The sequence below is a fragment of the Telopea speciosissima genome, chromosome 2 (assembly GCF_018873765.1).
Source record: "Telopea speciosissima isolate NSW1024214 ecotype Mountain lineage chromosome 2, Tspe_v1, whole genome shotgun sequence".
Taxonomy (NCBI): Eukaryota; Viridiplantae; Streptophyta; class Magnoliopsida; order Proteales; family Proteaceae; genus Telopea; species Telopea speciosissima.
The window spans coordinates 57,031,490-57,047,577 of NC_057917.1; the positions used below are offsets into that span (position 1 = coordinate 57,031,490).

The following is a 16,088-nucleotide window of genomic DNA, read 5'->3' on the forward strand; positions in this document are numbered from 1 at the left end:
TATTTGGCTGAAACTTGACTTGTAGGCAGGGAACCTGTCCACAAAATCTGGGCCCCATCTGATCTGCCACATGGCAGATATTTGGCTATTCGGATAAGCTTATCCAAATGCGCTGTTCAGGAAACCTTTACCCTATTAATTTTGGTCTCTCAATAGAGTTCTTTAAGCTCTTTGTGGTTTAGCTAATGGATGTGGTTGATAGATGGGGGTTGGGTTGGCTTCAAAGTGGGGTTGATGACAGAGGGCATTGGGATCTGATTTTTCTCTAACTCTGCTGTATGTAGGTTTAAGCCAAGGTTCGAAAACTCGGGTCTCGGTGCCAACTCGGACCCTTGAAAAACCGAGTCGAGTCGAGATCTCGGGCGAGTGTTTACAAAAACATTTACTTAAATGATATTAGGCATAAATAAGTGTCTGTCTTGTCTGTCTTGGTTCCTGGCATAGATAGGTGTCTGTATACCACGAATTTCCAGCAAGATCTCGAGATCTAGCATTCATATAAAGGACCTATATGTAGGGATGTAAACGGATCGGATTCGGATCAGATACGGATCGGATGTGATCAGAGTCGGATATTCCCTGACCGAATTCGGATACCTCTAAACGGATTCGGATGCGGATCGGATTCGGATTTTTGACCATCCGTTTACATCTCTGCCTTGTGTAACCCGGACCTTCCTCCCCCTAGTGGATACAATTCACTCTCAATCCATATCTCTTAGATCATGATTCTCTTTTCATCATATTCTAGAACCTATTGAATCTTAAAAATCGTCAAAATAATTATTTATTTAATTTTTTATTATTAAGTATTCGGATTTTTTTGGACGATTTTAATCGGAGTATTCGGATTATTTCCCGGATATCTCTAAAGCGAATACGGATGCCCCTAAACGGACACGGATGCAGATTCGATTCGATTTGGTTATCCATTTACATCCCTATAGGCTATATGGCCATTTTCCTATGTCAAACTGAGATATCGACCGAGATATTGACATTTTGAGACTTGTAGGCAGTCTCGTCTCGGGATTTCGAAAAGCTGAGAACTCGGCGAGATCTCGTGAGTTCTCGAACTATGGTTTAAGCTAGGGTTGTCAGGCTCAAGAGAATCTTCCTCTTTTATTGTCCTTTTTTGACATGTCTTTTCTTTATTCCTGATCCCCACCAGAATTTTTTTTTTTTTTTTTTTTTTTGTGATTTCCATACTTGTCCTCAAATCTTGAATCAGAATTTTACATCCTTTTGCTATTACCTCTGGTTCAGTTGTTATTACTATTATTTTCCCTAAAGCCTTTTAAACCCATGAACACTAACCCAAGGAAGTTTCTTTAGAACTGCCTTTTAAGTTTCAAATTAATTGTCTTAAGTTTTCTTATAGAAACATTCCTTTCTATTGCTTCTGCTTGCTTAAATTGCTTGTTTGACGAATCTGGTTTGGGAAAAATAATGCTTGATGTAGCCTAGGTAGGACAAGCCCACTAGGAACCAGGGGAAACAAAGTTATGTAATAGGGCTGGCCGAATGGACAGATTTAGGTAATTAGGTCAAAAACTAGGGTTTATTTGATATTGAAGTGCAGGTTTTTGTGAGTCTAATGGTATAGGTTGGATTGAATTTGGTTGAGGTTGGAAATCTAGGGTTTCGGGTAGGATGCCTTATGAAAATGGACTGTTTGTGAGATCTAGGGTTTAGGGGCAGATTTTAGGAAAGGGGCTTATAGGGTTTTAATATGCAGGTTTAGGGGATCCTAATGATGTAAAGAAGTTAGGGTTTGCATGGGTTTTCAAATTCTGCTGTAGGGGGCAGAATTAAGTTGCAGGTTTAATGGAGGTCAAAAGTGATGGGAGAAGGGACATAGATCAGGTCTGTATAAAGGAAAACAAAGGGCAGCAGGTCCACTTATTGTAATGCCGAGATAAGGCAGCAGCTTGAAGATTGATAGAGCCTCCTGACCTTCACAGTGCAAGGAGTTGTAGGAGTCCACCCACCCTTCACCATCTTGAGTCCACAAGGATGCAAGCTCGCAGAGGAACAGAGGCAGCAGCACGCAGGCAGCATTTTCAGGTTGAAACAAGAGTTTTTTTTTATGCAAAATTTAGTGGGGGAGCCTGCCCACGACTACTCTATTTATAATAAGAAAGGGGGGCCAAAGGCCTTACAAAATATTCAGATTTGAACTAGGAATCCTAGTTCTAAATCCTAGATACAGTCCTAGTCAGATTAGGACTAGTGATGCCTAATCTGATTCCTAATTACAATCAGCATACTTGTACTCTAAATAGGAGTACAAGTTTAAACAAACAAAACAAACAAATAAAATAACCTATCCCTCTAAAATCGTGGAGGGAATAACTAAGCAACACTTGAGTAAATAAAAAGACTGTTTTACCCCTAAAACACTAAAAAACTAAGTATGAAAAAATAAGGCTCCAACAAAAATAAAGAACAGCCAAGTCATGGCTTCGGCTTCTTCTTCCTAGTGCTTGGATCTGCATCAGCTCTCCCCGGCTTAGAAACATTCATCTCCAATGAATGGGTGAATGCCATATAGCGATCATATAACTCCGGATCAAGCTTCTTGAAGTCAGCGGCATGGATCCAAGTGCTGTCCTGGCGTGGGCGACCTTTCCACTTGACAAGGAAAGTGTGGTAACCGGCGCCTCGACGAGTTGTCTTGATATCGTCCAGAACCTCTTCAATCACATCTTCTATAGTTGGCTTCAGTTGGGGCAGCCGCAACATGTTCTCTGAATCACCATCATCTGAATGATGCCCCGTATACAAATATAGATCAGCCACGTTGAAAACATTGCTTATGCCCATATCATCAGGCAACTCTAGAACATAAGCATTAGGCCCAATACGTTTCAGCACCTTGTATGGACCCATCTTCTTTGGATGTAGCTTACTGTTGACACCCAGTTGGTGTCTCTCTGGATTCACCCGTACCATGACCATGTCTCCAGGCTTGAACTCTACGAACCGGTGATGCTTGTCGGCAGTGGACTTGTAGTGATCAGTACTGGTACTGAGTGCAATCTTGCGTCGAACATTTGCATGCACTTCGGTGATATGGCGGAGGAATTCATCTGCTTCAACACTTACCCGAGCTTGAGGGGGTAAGGGAATGAGATCAATTGGACGCCGGGGTTGTATCCCAAGGAGAATCTCGAAAGGAGTACGACCGGTGGTCCTGTTCACGGAGCTGTTGTATGCAAACTCAGCAATGTCAAGGATAGAAGGCCATGTCTTCTCATAATCTCGGACCAAACACCGCAACAAATTTCCAAGGCTCCTGTTGACTACTTCTGTTTGTCCGTCAGTCTGGGGATGGAATGCAGTAGAGAACAAAAGCTTGGTGTTTGTCTTCAGCCATAGAGTCTTCCAGAAGTAACTCATAAACTTCACGTCACGATCGGATACGATGGTACTGGGTAACCCATGGATACGAACAATCTCCTTGAAGAACAGTTTGGCAATGTGGGAAGCATCAAGTGTTCTTCAACAGGGAATGAAGTGCCATCTTGGTGAATCTGTCAACTACCACCATGATGGAGTCAAATCTGTCTTTGGTAGGGGGTTGTCCAAGTACGAAATCCATACTGAGATCAACCCACGGCTGGTGAGGGAGCGGCAGTGGTGAATAGAGGCCTGTATTTTGTTTGGTACCTTTATCTAGCTAGCAAACTCGACACCTACGGATTACATGCTCTACATCCTTGGCCAAGTGAGGCCAATAGTACCGATCAGTCACTTGCAAGATGGTTTTATCCTTCCCGAAGTATCCTCTTAGACCTCCTCCATGTAACTCCCTGATAATGTAGTGCCGTAAGGACGAGTCGGGAATACAAAGCCGAGTTCCTAAGAATAGGTAACCATCATGTAATGAATATTTAGGGTGCTGTCCACCCTGCTCCAAATAAGCATATAGGGCTTGAAAGTCCTTGTCACTAGCATACTCATCTCTGATCTGCTCGATGCTAAGTGCATGGGCTGAAGAAGTGCTCAAGGTCAGGACTTTTCTACTCAGTGCATCAGCCACTGTATTTTCCTTTCCTGACTTGTATTTGAGGGCAAAGTTGAAATCCTGTAAATATGCAACCCATTTAGCATGCCTGGTGCTAATGGACTTCTGTGAATGGAGGTGCTTGAGTGCCTCATGATCAGTGTACAGGACGAATTCTTTGCCAATAAGGTAGTGTCTCCAATGCCGCAAGACCTGAACAATGGCATAAAGCTCTATGTCATAAGTAGAGTACCGAGTCTTGGCATCATTGAGTTTCTCACTGTAGAATGCAATAGGATGTCCATTCTGTATAAGAACTCCGCCTAGACCAACATGGGAAGCATTAGTAACAACTTCGAAAATATGGTCAAAGTTGGGCAGGCGTAGCACTAGAGCTTCAGTCATCTTCTTCTTAATCACTTGGAAGGTTTTTTGAGTTGCTGCTGTCCATGCGAACGGACCCTTGTTCTGTTTGGTGCATTTGGTTATGGGTGCCACGATGGCACTGAAATTGCGAATGAATCGCCTGTAAAAAGAAGCCAAACCGTGGAAGCTTCGCACTTCAATGAATGTCTTCGGAGTAGGCCATTCAACAACGCTTCGGACCTTTTCCGGATCAGCTTCAACACCCTTTGAAGAAATTATAAAACCAAGGAAAACAACCTTGGGCAGCATGAAGGAGCACTTCTTTAAATTTATAAACAGCTTCTCTTGCCGGAGCACTCTTAGAACTTGTTTCAGGTGGTCTATATGTTCATCTGGGTGCTTACTGTACACCAAAATATCATCAAATTAACAACGAGAAACTTACCGATGAAAGGACGAAGTACCTGTGTCATTACTCTCATGAATGTGCTAGGTGCATTTGTTAGGCCAAAGGGCATGACCTTCCACTTGAACAATCCATCTTTGGTCTTGAAGGCTGTCTTCCATTCATCTCCAGGCCAGATGCGAATCTGATGGTATCCATTTCGAAGATCAATTTTGGAAAAGATCTTTGAACCGGACAGCATGTCTAGCATGTCATCAAGCCTAGGGATTGGGAACCTATACTTGATGGTAATCTTGTTGATAGCTGTACTGTCCACACACATGCGCCACGAACTATCCTTCTTTGGTGTCAACAAGGCTGGAACAGCACAAGGGTTTATGCTCTCATCAATAAACCCCTTCTTGAGAAGCTCTCCAACTTGTTTAGTAAGCTCTTCATGCTCAGAGGGACTCATTCTGTAGGCGGGCAGATTAGGTAACATAGCACCGGGTACCAAGTCGATGGCATGTTGAATGTCTCTTTGATAGGTTGTGTAAACTTCACTTCAGGTTGGGCAGCAACCTCATGAGTCACCACGGCAAGAACCAAGCCTGTATCATGGCTGGTTTGTTCAAACTCTCTCTGTGGAACAGCCAACAACTTACTTCCAGATTCTGTCCCCTTCTGGTTGGTACGCATGACACGGCGTTGACGTGATTCTTCAGGCACATTAAGGGGGTACCACTTGATCTCCTCTCCCTTATGTTGAAACACACACAAGTTTTTTCTTCCTAGGAGGGCAACATCATTGTTATACAGCCATGGTCTTCCTAGTAACACATCAGTCATTCTCATCGGAATGATATCACACCAAATTTCCTCTGAATACTTGGGGGCCTGTAAGGGAATGTAACATCTCTTGTTTACATCAAGCTTATTCCCGTTCAATATGGAGACTTTCTATGGCATTGGATGTTTTTCAAACTTCAGACTTGCCTTCTTCACAAGGTCTTCAGAAACAACATTAACATAGCTGCCACTATCAACAATTATCTTGGCAGTGCGTTCACCTGTCCGCAAGTGAGTGTAGAAGATGCAACTACGTCGCCAATCTTCACCCTTCGATTCAGCACTCAATATACGTGCTACTATGTGTACACCTCGGGTATCTTCAAAGTCTTCACCCAGGTCATCAAAATAAGCAGCCCCATCGTCATCATCATTAGGGGGTAATGCATAAACACCCTGTTCATCAAAATCATCAGGGTCTTCTTCCTTTTCAGCTACATGAATCTGTCTCTGTTTTACTGGGCAGTCCTTAGCATAATGTCCCTTTTCATTGCAGCGATAGCAGGTGTTGGAATCACTTGTGGTCATTGGGGCTTTACCCTTATCCACACGAGAAGAGCTGCCAGTGTAGGGGGCTGTCCGTGTAGAACCAGCAGTGACATTATTACTTCTATTGTAACCATTAGTTGGTTTGGGGGCTGGAAAAGATTTCTTGGTGTCGACAGTAGTGGAGCCAAACCTTCTAGTGGTGTTCAATAGGTCTTCAGCCTTCAATGCTTTCTCAAAGTAGTCCTTAATGTCCAGAACATCTGCAACGCCAATAGCTCTAGTAATATCAGATCTTAATCCCAACCAAAATCGAGATAACATCTGAGTAGCATTCTCTATGGTATCAGTACGGGATGAAAGAGAGTCAAACTTCTGCATGTACTCAGATACAGTCATATTCCCTTGCCGAAGGGAGTTGAATTGATCTTGCATCTGAGCTTTATAGTGTCTAGGCAAGTATTTCTCTTTCAGATCATACTTCATATCTTCCCAGTTGGTAGGTGCATCACCTACGCGCTCCAAATCTCTCTCTGTCTTTCGCCACCATTCTCGAGTAGAGCCAATTAATTTGGTACGTGCCAATCTCATCTTTCGATTTTCAGACAAGTCAAACCAGTCAAAATAGTCATCTAGGGCAGCAAGCCAATCATAGAATTTATGTGGATCACCATGTCCATCATACTCTTTCGACTCTAGTTTGACCTTCTGTGTATCAAACCTCCTGTTAGTAGCTTCATCTCCAGTGAAGTAGGACTTCAAGTATTCCTCAAAATTAGGTCTTTGAGGTGCTTCAGTAGTTCTATTCCTGTCTTCTCTGTAGTCATCTCTGTCATACCTACGTCGATCCCTGTGATCTCTGTCATGTCTAGAATGATCTCTGTGGTCCCTGTGACGTCTGGGATGACCTCGATGATCTTCATCCCTTCCCAGAGTTCCATGTACTTCAGAATGAACTTGGAATCTGTCCTCCTCTACATATAGAGGATTGTTTACAAGAGGCACAGTTTGCCTTTGTTCTATTGCTGTCATTCGATTACCAAGAGCTTGCTGGTCTGTTGAAATCTTCTCGCAAGCATAGCCCCCCCCCCCCCCCCCCCCCACCCCCCCCCCCCCCCCCCCCCCCCCCCCCCCCCCCCCCCCCCCCCCCCCCCCCCCCCCCCCCCCCCCCCCCCCCCAAACCACCCCACCCCCCCCCCCCCCCCCCCCCCCCCCCCCCCCCCCCCCCCCCCCCCCCCCCCCCCCCCCCCCCCCCCAAAACCCCCCCCCCCCCCCCCCCCCCCCCCCCCCCCCCCCCCCCCCCCGCCCCCCCACCCCCCCCCCCCCCCGCCCACCCCCCGTCATGATTGCAGCCATTGGATCAGGTAGGGGTGGTAGTGGTGGATCCACAACAGGGTTGCCATGTTCTTCCATGGCTTTGATACCAATTTGATGTAGCCTAGGTAGGACAAGCCCACTAGGAACCAGGGGAAACAAAGTTATGTAATAGGGCTGGCCGAATGGACAGATTTAGGTAATTAGGTCAAAAACTAGGGTTAGGGTTAGGGTTTCGAACTAGGGTTTATTTGATATTGAAGTGCAGGTTTTTGTGAATCTAATGGTATAGGTTGGATCGAATTTGGTTGAGGTTCGAAATCTAGGGTTTCGGGTAGGATGCCTCATGAAAATGGACTGTTTGTGAGATCTAGGGTTTAGGGGCAGATTTTAGGAAAGGGGCTTATAGGGTTGTAATATGCAGGTTTAGGGGATCCTAATGATGTAAAGAAGTTAGGGTTTGCATGGGTTTTCAAATTCTGCTGTAGGGGGCAGAATTAAGTTGCAGGTTTAATGGAGGTCAAAAGTGATGGGAGAAGGGAAATAGATCAGGTCTGTATAAAGGAAAACAAAGGGCAGCAGGTTCACTTACTGCAATGCCGAGATAAGGCAGCAGCTTGAAGATTGATAGAGCCTCCTGACCTTCACAGTGCAAGGAGTCGCAGGAGTCCACCCACCCTTCACCACCTTGAGTCCACAAGGATGCAAGCTCGCAGAGGAGCAGAGGTAGCAGCACTCAGGCAGCAGTTTCAGGTTGAAACAAGAGTTTTTTTTTATGCAAAATTTAGTGGGGGAGCCTGCCCACGACTACTCTATTTATAATAAGAAAGGGGGGCCAAAGGCCTTACAAAACATTCAGATTTGAACTAGGAATCCTAGTTCTAAATCCTAGATACAGTCCTAGTCAGATTAGGACTAGTGATGCCTAATCTGATTCCTAATTACAATCAGCATACTTGTACTTTAAATAGGAGTACAAGTTTAAACAAACAAAACAAACAAATAAAATAACCTATCCCTCTAAAATCGTGGAGGGAATAACTAAGCAACACTTAAGTAAATAAAAAGACTGTTTTACCCCTAAAACACTAAAAAACTACGTATGGAAAAATAAGGCTCCAACAAAAATAAAGAACAGCCAAGTCATGGCTTCGGCTTCTTCTTCCTAGTGCTTGGATCTGCATCAATGCTATAATTAAGTTTGTACTGTATCTTGTCTTTTGTGACTGGGGATAATGGTCTATCATAGGTCACGTTTGTTACCCTTCTCTTTCACAAACCTGGAAAGAAAAATCACAAGTAACATAATGAAAGACTAAACGACCCAGCAGAGAAAGAGCAATAAAAGAGTAAACTAGAAGTAAAAGGATGAGCAAGGAATAACTTCCATAGAAGCTGTAGATGTCTGTTTACCCAGTGCAGTAAGGGTATGGAAATTTATCCCTAAACTGAAGCATCTGAGATGAGGATGACTCCCAAGTCCCAATGGATGCCTCCCAATTTAAGTGTCCCATCTATCATAAGATTCTGCTCTCAGAAAACAATGCCTGTCTACCTTCCCCAATTCCACCAATTATGTGATGTCTAATTTTAGTTGTTTCTTACTGCTAATGTGTTCTCTGTCACTCACTATCTAGTTTAATCAGCCGTATGGGTGGTGATTTGAATCATTTTGATACTCCAGTCAAATTACTTTAATTTCTTCAATTATTAAATAAATTATCCTATGTAGACTCTGTTGAGATTTGAGAGAAATGAAATATAACTAATCAGCCAGAGATTTTCCCAGATGATTAGGTCATAACATGCTACATACCCAAGGTTAAGAAGGCCCGCAACTGTGCTGATGCTGATATCAAAATCCACTTTTGGCTGTATGATGAAGTTCCCTTCCCTAATTGGCTAAAGCACAATCCAAAAACATGTTACCACAGCTGTGGCCATTGATATTATTAGCATATAAACTACAGAAAGGCCATGTGCTGTAAAATCATAACTACACACCTCCCGTATAAGTAACGCAAACCTTCCTTCGCATAGCCTAACTCGTATGCACTCAGATTCAGCAAGCTGTCCATTAGAAGGTATTCCAGGAAGCCTTAAATATATATCAATAAAATTTTGAACAGAACTGTAGAACTTTGCAGGGTCAAGTATTTTCAAAATGTCCTGATATGCCACCTGAAATGGATTACAAAGCAAGGATAGAGAGTGTTACAGAAAAGGCATCCAATATGAGTTTGAGGAAAGAAGCATTTATGAATGCTGTACCTGCTTATTACTTTTCAGTACAAACAGTGAACTCTCAGGTGAAAGAACAGGATCAAAGTCATTTCGGATTTTAACCTGTGTAATAAAATCATAGGACATAGTATCAAGTCGTCAAAACAGAGAGCACCATGACAAAAAAAAAAGCATAGTTCCAACACCAGAGCAAATAGTTACAAGTAATTCTACAGTAACCGAACTATGCTTTATGTACTTAATCATAAAGAGCATAAGCATTCTCAAATGAGACTCCAGTATACTAACATGTGCATGAACAAGATGGGGTTCAATGTGTTGCTGGAACATTGGAAATACTGTTGTCATAATCTCATTCTGGGACACAAAATATCCAACCCTGTTTTTGTCCCTTTGAACTCTAGCAATAAGATGTGAATGCACTCCTCCAACCTGTTTGTTGCAACTAAAGAGTTAGACCAGACAGAGTATTCTAATCAACTGAGACCAATTATGGGAATCTGGAAAGGAAGAAAACCATGGAAAATAGCCTTTTTCTAAGGAAACAGGTAAAAACTCTTTCTTACAACAGCTATCCACAGGTCAAGTGATTTCCGGATGTTAGGATGCAGAGCATATACCCCTTCTATGATAACCTGAGCAGAAAAACAAAGATAGATTTAAAGGATCAGGAAGGAACAAATCAAACAAGATTAACTAGAATATCAGATGCATAAAAAATAAAAAATAAAAAATAAAAAATAAAAAATAAAAAATAAAAAACTGGCAAAGTTTTAGCTGCAAAGATCAATAGTCGATCATTCAAGTTGCGAACCCAGATGTGTCTGAAAAATGGTCATTTCAACAGGAAACTACACAACTAAATACACTTCTTCACAGAAAAGACAGCCTTTTTTTTTTTTTTTTTTTTTTGGGTCTTTTCTTGTTTTTTATAGGAATATGGGGTGGTGGTTAGTTGTTGTTAGGTGAAGCGGTGTTTTGTACTTTTGAACCCAGCTCTACAGTACCAACCCATACAGAATGTACCTATTAATAGACTAGGAACAAGGTGAAAGAGAAATAACTGAAGTGTAGAAAATCACCCTTACGAAATAGATCTATAACCCTAATATATCCGTTAAAGGAATAATACTACCCCCAAAGTAAAAGATCCACATAACTTACATAATACATTAAATACTTCCCTTTAATGCAGGTCAAGTAAAAAATTTATAAAATTAACATTTTCACCCCCCCCCCCCCCCTAATTTCAGGACCATATCATTCCCAACCAAGCACTAAGTAATTGCATTACTGCACACCATCTACCTCCTTAGTAAGATAAATGGTAATTAAGGTTCTATCCATAAGTTACCAAGTAGAAACCATGCTTATGTCACTAATTACTTCCATATTTTCTTTTTAATCCTTGTTGGAAGCAACAATGCAAAGTGTGGGAAAATCTCTTAGAGAAACACAACAGATACTCCCAAAGCGTGGGCTGTGGCTTTATCACCATACCTACAATAAAATGAATCCCTTTTTGCTTCCATATTTTCCTTTTGATCCTTGTAAGTGACAACCTAGAGTATGGGGAAATCTATTTGGAAAGGGCATTTGATGACAACAGATACACAATGCGTAGCTCTATCACCTCATGCCACCACAAAATGAATCCCTTTTTTAAGCTCCCAAAACACCTTAAGAATCCCAATCCAAATACTAAATCAATATGACAAAGGAAACAACTTCTAGTCAGTAGTTCTTCCCCCTTACATTTGATAAGGAAAGTAATTCTACAGATGAAATTTGAAAAGGCCTAGTTATTATTACATGACCAAAGATAGTGCTACATAAAAAGGACTGGGAAATTATTTTTTTTTGGTGAATAAAAAATCTATTACCAAAGCCCGAGGTTGGCGAGAGGGAAAGAGGGGGGGGGGATATACAAAGGAGAGAAAGAGAGGGGGGGGGGGAACAGACCCCAGACCCAACTAAGAGGGGGTATGGGGCCGTAAAAGAGCACTATCTAAACCCCAGGATACAACAATGTACCTGTTCCTTGGGGAATCCAAAAATGTCGTATGAGGCAAAAAACTAATCTTAAAGGAGACATCCAAAACGATGGCTTTCCAAATCAAGTCAAAGGAACGAGAGTTGGAGTTCCATCTCCTAAGGTTCCTCTCCATCCAAATGTGGTAAAGAGCTGCGCCAAACACAAGCTTGCCAATAGTGTCACCGATAGAGCAGTCAGGTTAAGTCATGGCCAGCCAGAGCCATTCTCGAGCGAAAGGGAGGGGTAGCGAGGCCAAATAAATGAAAGGGCTTTTTTCCAGATGGTAGAGGTAAACAAGCAAGCGAAGAAGAAGTGGTCAATGTCTTCGGATCCACTCCAACAGAAGATACAAGAAGTGAGGACAGGGATTCTTCAGTGGAAGAGGAAGGTTTGGGTTCGAAGGCAAAGATTAAGGGTTCTCCAGGCCAGGAAGCTATGGCGAGGGATGTAACCTTTGAACCAAACTAGTTTGTGCCATAGGACAGTAGGGGCATGGATCCTAACTAGGTCCCAGACAAATCTAAAGCTAAAAAGGCCGTTTGTGGAGGGGAGCCAAATAACCTTGTCCACATGAGCTGGGGGGTAGGGGAAGTGGGGGAAGGGAATTCCAGATTAGGGAGAGGGTAAGGGGAAGAGGGTATGGGGGTCTCCAACATCCATGAGAGCTGATGGAGGATAGGGGGCTGACTTGGGAATGACGGAGGAGTAAATTGCTCTAGCCCCAAAGAATTTATAAAGGACTCCATTGGGGTGCCAGGGGTCAAGCCAGAGGGAGATGGAGGACCCATCAGCAATAGAAGTGGAGGTGGCTCTAAGTGCCAAGGGGCGAAGGAGGAGGATCTTGCGCCAGACCTAGGAGGAATCTGAAGGGATGGAGACGGTCCAAATGGAGTCATTTTTTAGGAGATGGGAGTAAACCCAATGGACCCAAATAGAGTCATGCTTAGAGGAGATTTTCCAAATAAGCTTTAGAATTCCGGCAGTATTGGAGTCACGGATACGGCAGATGCCAGGGCCTCCTTCAGATTTGGGAAGGCAGATGGATTTCCAGCTGACTGGATGGAGGAATTTGTAGGTTTCCTTCCCAATCCAAAGGAAAGCACAAAAGAGGGTTTCCATTGCTTTGATGGTGGCTTTAGGATAGGGCCAAGGTATTTCACTGGGAGGGAGCCCAAGGAAAAGCCCGTAAGGCGGAGGAGGGTGTCTCTGTCGGAATTCGAGACACCAGAGAGGAAGAGTTTGGATTTAAGGAGGTTAATACGGAGGCCAGAGAGACTCTCAAAGAGGTGAAGGGAAGACATGATGGCCGAGATGGAAGAGGGGGAGGCTTTGGAGAAGATCATAAGATCGTCCGCAAAGGCCAGGTGGGTGAGGTTTAGGTGCTTGCATTTGGGAATGGGGGAGATAAGGTGAAGGTCCGTTTTGGCTTGGATGCTTCTCGAAAGGACTTCCAAGGCCAAATAAAAAAAGAAAGGGGAGAGAGGGCATCCCTGGCGAATCCCAACTTTAGAGTGGAAGAAGCCGGCGGGGGAACCGTTGACAATAACGGAGAAGGAGGGGGAGGAGATACAAGCCAGAATCCAGCGGATGAAGGCGGGGGGAAAGCCCATATGGGAAAGCACATTGCATATGAAGTCCCATATGAGGGAATCAAAAGCTTTGTGAAGGTCAATCTTCATAAGGGCAGCAGGCGAGTAGGATTTTCAGTCAAAGCCATGCATCATTTCATAGCAGAGGATGATGTTATCCGCAGTGCTTCTGCTAGAGATGAAGGCAGATTGGTTGGGGCTAACCAGGGATGGGATGGCAAGCTAGATTCTGATTGCCAGGACTTTGGCAATGAACTTGTAAAGTAGATTGCAAAGAGAAATAGGTCTAAAATCAGACAGAGAGGAGGCTCCATCTTTTTTAGGGATGAGGTAAAGAAAAGTCTGATTAACCTGGGCAAGCTGGTTGGGGTTAAAGAAGATGTTGCGGATAGATTTGATGAGGTCTCCTTTAATATGGTCCCAATAGCTAAGGAAAAATCCCATGCTGAAACCATCCGGCCCAGGGGCCTTATTGGCTTTATGGGACAAGGTAGCATTGGTAATCTCCTCATCAGAAGGAATGGCAAGGACCGAGCTACCCAGAGTGGAGGGGGCAAATTTGTTTATGAGGTCAGGAGGGAGGGGAGAGGAAGGGGAATGGGAGGGTTAAAAAGGGAGGAGAAAAAGGAGGCAGCCTCGGACTTAATATCGAGGACAGAGGAAAACGGGGATCCATCCCGAGCAATGAGCAAGGTGATGGAGTTGGAGCTTAACCAGGCTTTTAAAGAACGGTGAAAGAAAGCCGTGTTTGAGTCACCAAGCTCCAGCCATTTAATACGGGATTTCAGGCGTAGAAAGCTTTCCTCCAGAGTGACTGGGAAATTACACATACAACAGTTTGTAGACATTCCTAATATCAGCAAGACTAAGCCACTAAAGATTTAATCGAGGTTCATAACATTGTTTTCTCCTTAGTTATCTAAGCTACCGGATAGGCAAGTTCCACAGGATTGAAAAGCTTCACTATATCTTCCAAGCCATAGACTCCAAACAACACCCAAAGACCAAGGCTTTCTTATACCTCTTCTTCTAAACCCTGGCTTGTTCCAGCTCCACAACAGAGTTGATAGAGCTGGAATCAACTAACAAATACCTCTCTCGGAGAAGAGCAATGGAAACCTCAAAGGTTAAAAACAATGTATCAGTTCCTAGGATACAGATTCAATGGCACCCAAATGAAATGGATAAACATTTGGCAGGCAGCAATCCCTCAAAATCAAGTGGTTGATGATAAGAATCAAGAATGTTGTGTTATATACTGCCGTCCACATACAGAACTAGATCTTTTTTTTTTTCCGGGTGAATAAACAATTCATTACCAAGGAGAAGGAAAAAAAATAGCCCTAGAAAAAGGGGGGGAAAAAGAATCAAAAACACAAAATACCAAAGCCTCAAACAGGGGAGGTAGAGGTTCAAATAGAGATGGAAGAGATACCCCAGGAAGCAACAATAATCCTGTTCCTTAGGGTGTCATTACAAATAGAGGGAGCAGCCAAAGAGTGCTTGGTTTTAATTAAAAAAGAAATGGAATCACAAATCTGGGCCAAAGTCTTGGAGTTGGCAGTCCATTTCCTGATATTACGCTCCATCCAAATATGATTGATGACCGCACAAAAAGCCAACTCGCCAACCAAGTCGCAAAGAGTAGAACCGGCAAAAGTCATATCAACCTAGATCCATTCTCTGTTAAAAGAGAGAATTCTCCTACTTCTAGGACAGCATTTTGCTAAGAGGCTTTTCCAGATAGAAGCGGAGAAAGGGCAAACAAAAAAGAGATGGTTAATATCTTCCACTGCGTACCAACACAGACCACACAAGGGAGAGACAGAAATCTAGCGATGACGGAGAAAGGACTGCGTTGGAAGGCAGCTAGAGAGAGCCCTCCAGGCGGTGAAGCAGTGTCTAGGCATGTGATGCTTGAACCAAAGAATGTTCCTCCAAGGAGCCTCTAGAACGGATAAAATCCCAAGCAGCTTTGGATGTAAAGGAACCAGAGGAGCTTGGCAACCAGATAACAAAATCTTCTCTTCGAAAGGGTCTACTAGCAATAGAAGGCAAGGCACTCAAAATATTAGTGAGTACAGGGATGAGAGAGGTCGGAGGAGACCAACCAGCCGGATCTAAAATATCAGTCACCCTAGCAAGCCTTGAAAGACCAGAGCTGTAAATAGTTCTAGAGCTGACAAGATGAGCAAGGATTCCCGTAGGGTGCCAATTATCCGGCCATAGAAGAGTAAACGACCCATCATCCATACGAGAACAAATAGCTCTAAGGACAGTAGGGCGAGTAGCAAGGATTTTGCACCAAACCTAAGAAGCATCAGATGAAATAGGGACTGTCCAAATAGAATCCGAGCGAAGCAACCCCGAGTAAATCCAATCAACCCAGATACTTCTCTTTTTGGAGGCAATCTTCCAAATCAGCTTAATAATTCCAGCCAAGTTCACCTCTTTGAATCTCCTAATACCCAAGGCTCCTTCTTTCAGAGGAAGACAAACTGAAGCCCAACTGATGGGGCGAAGAAATCTGGAGGAGTCAAATCCTTTCCAAAGAAAAGAGGACATGAGAGACTCCATGGACTTGATTATGGAGTGAGGGAGACCATAAATACTAAACCAATAAATATAAGATGACTGCAAGACAGATTTGATGAGAACCAATCGCCGTGCATAGGAGAGAAGCTTGCCTTTCCAAAGTTGGAGTCTAGACTTGATGAGATCTAACATAGGAGTGCAGTGAATTGGTCTGGATCGTGGTAATCTTGGTAGGGTCATTTCCACCCAAACAATCTCTTGAAACCTTCAAGCACA

At 43.4% G+C, this 16,088-nt stretch overlaps 1 protein-coding gene across 4 annotated transcripts in view; it reads right to left on the minus strand.

Annotated features, from left to right (window-relative positions):
• LOC122651681 overlaps positions 1-16,088 on the minus strand; it is a 98,908-nt gene that overhangs the window by 3,804 nt on the left and 79,016 nt on the right. For all 4 annotated transcript variants that reach the window (XM_043845165.1, XM_043845164.1, XM_043845166.1 and 1 more), the window contains 5 exons: positions 10,220-10,288; positions 9,942-10,085; positions 9,681-9,755; positions 9,414-9,590; positions 9,226-9,311 (listed from right to left, as the gene is read on the minus strand). In XM_043845165.1, the coding sequence (XP_043701100.1) occupies positions 9,226-9,311; positions 9,414-9,590; positions 9,681-9,755; positions 9,942-10,085; positions 10,220-10,288 (551 nt within the window). The remainder of the gene's footprint in view (positions 1-9,225; positions 9,312-9,413; positions 9,591-9,680; positions 9,756-9,941; positions 10,086-10,219; positions 10,289-16,088) is intronic.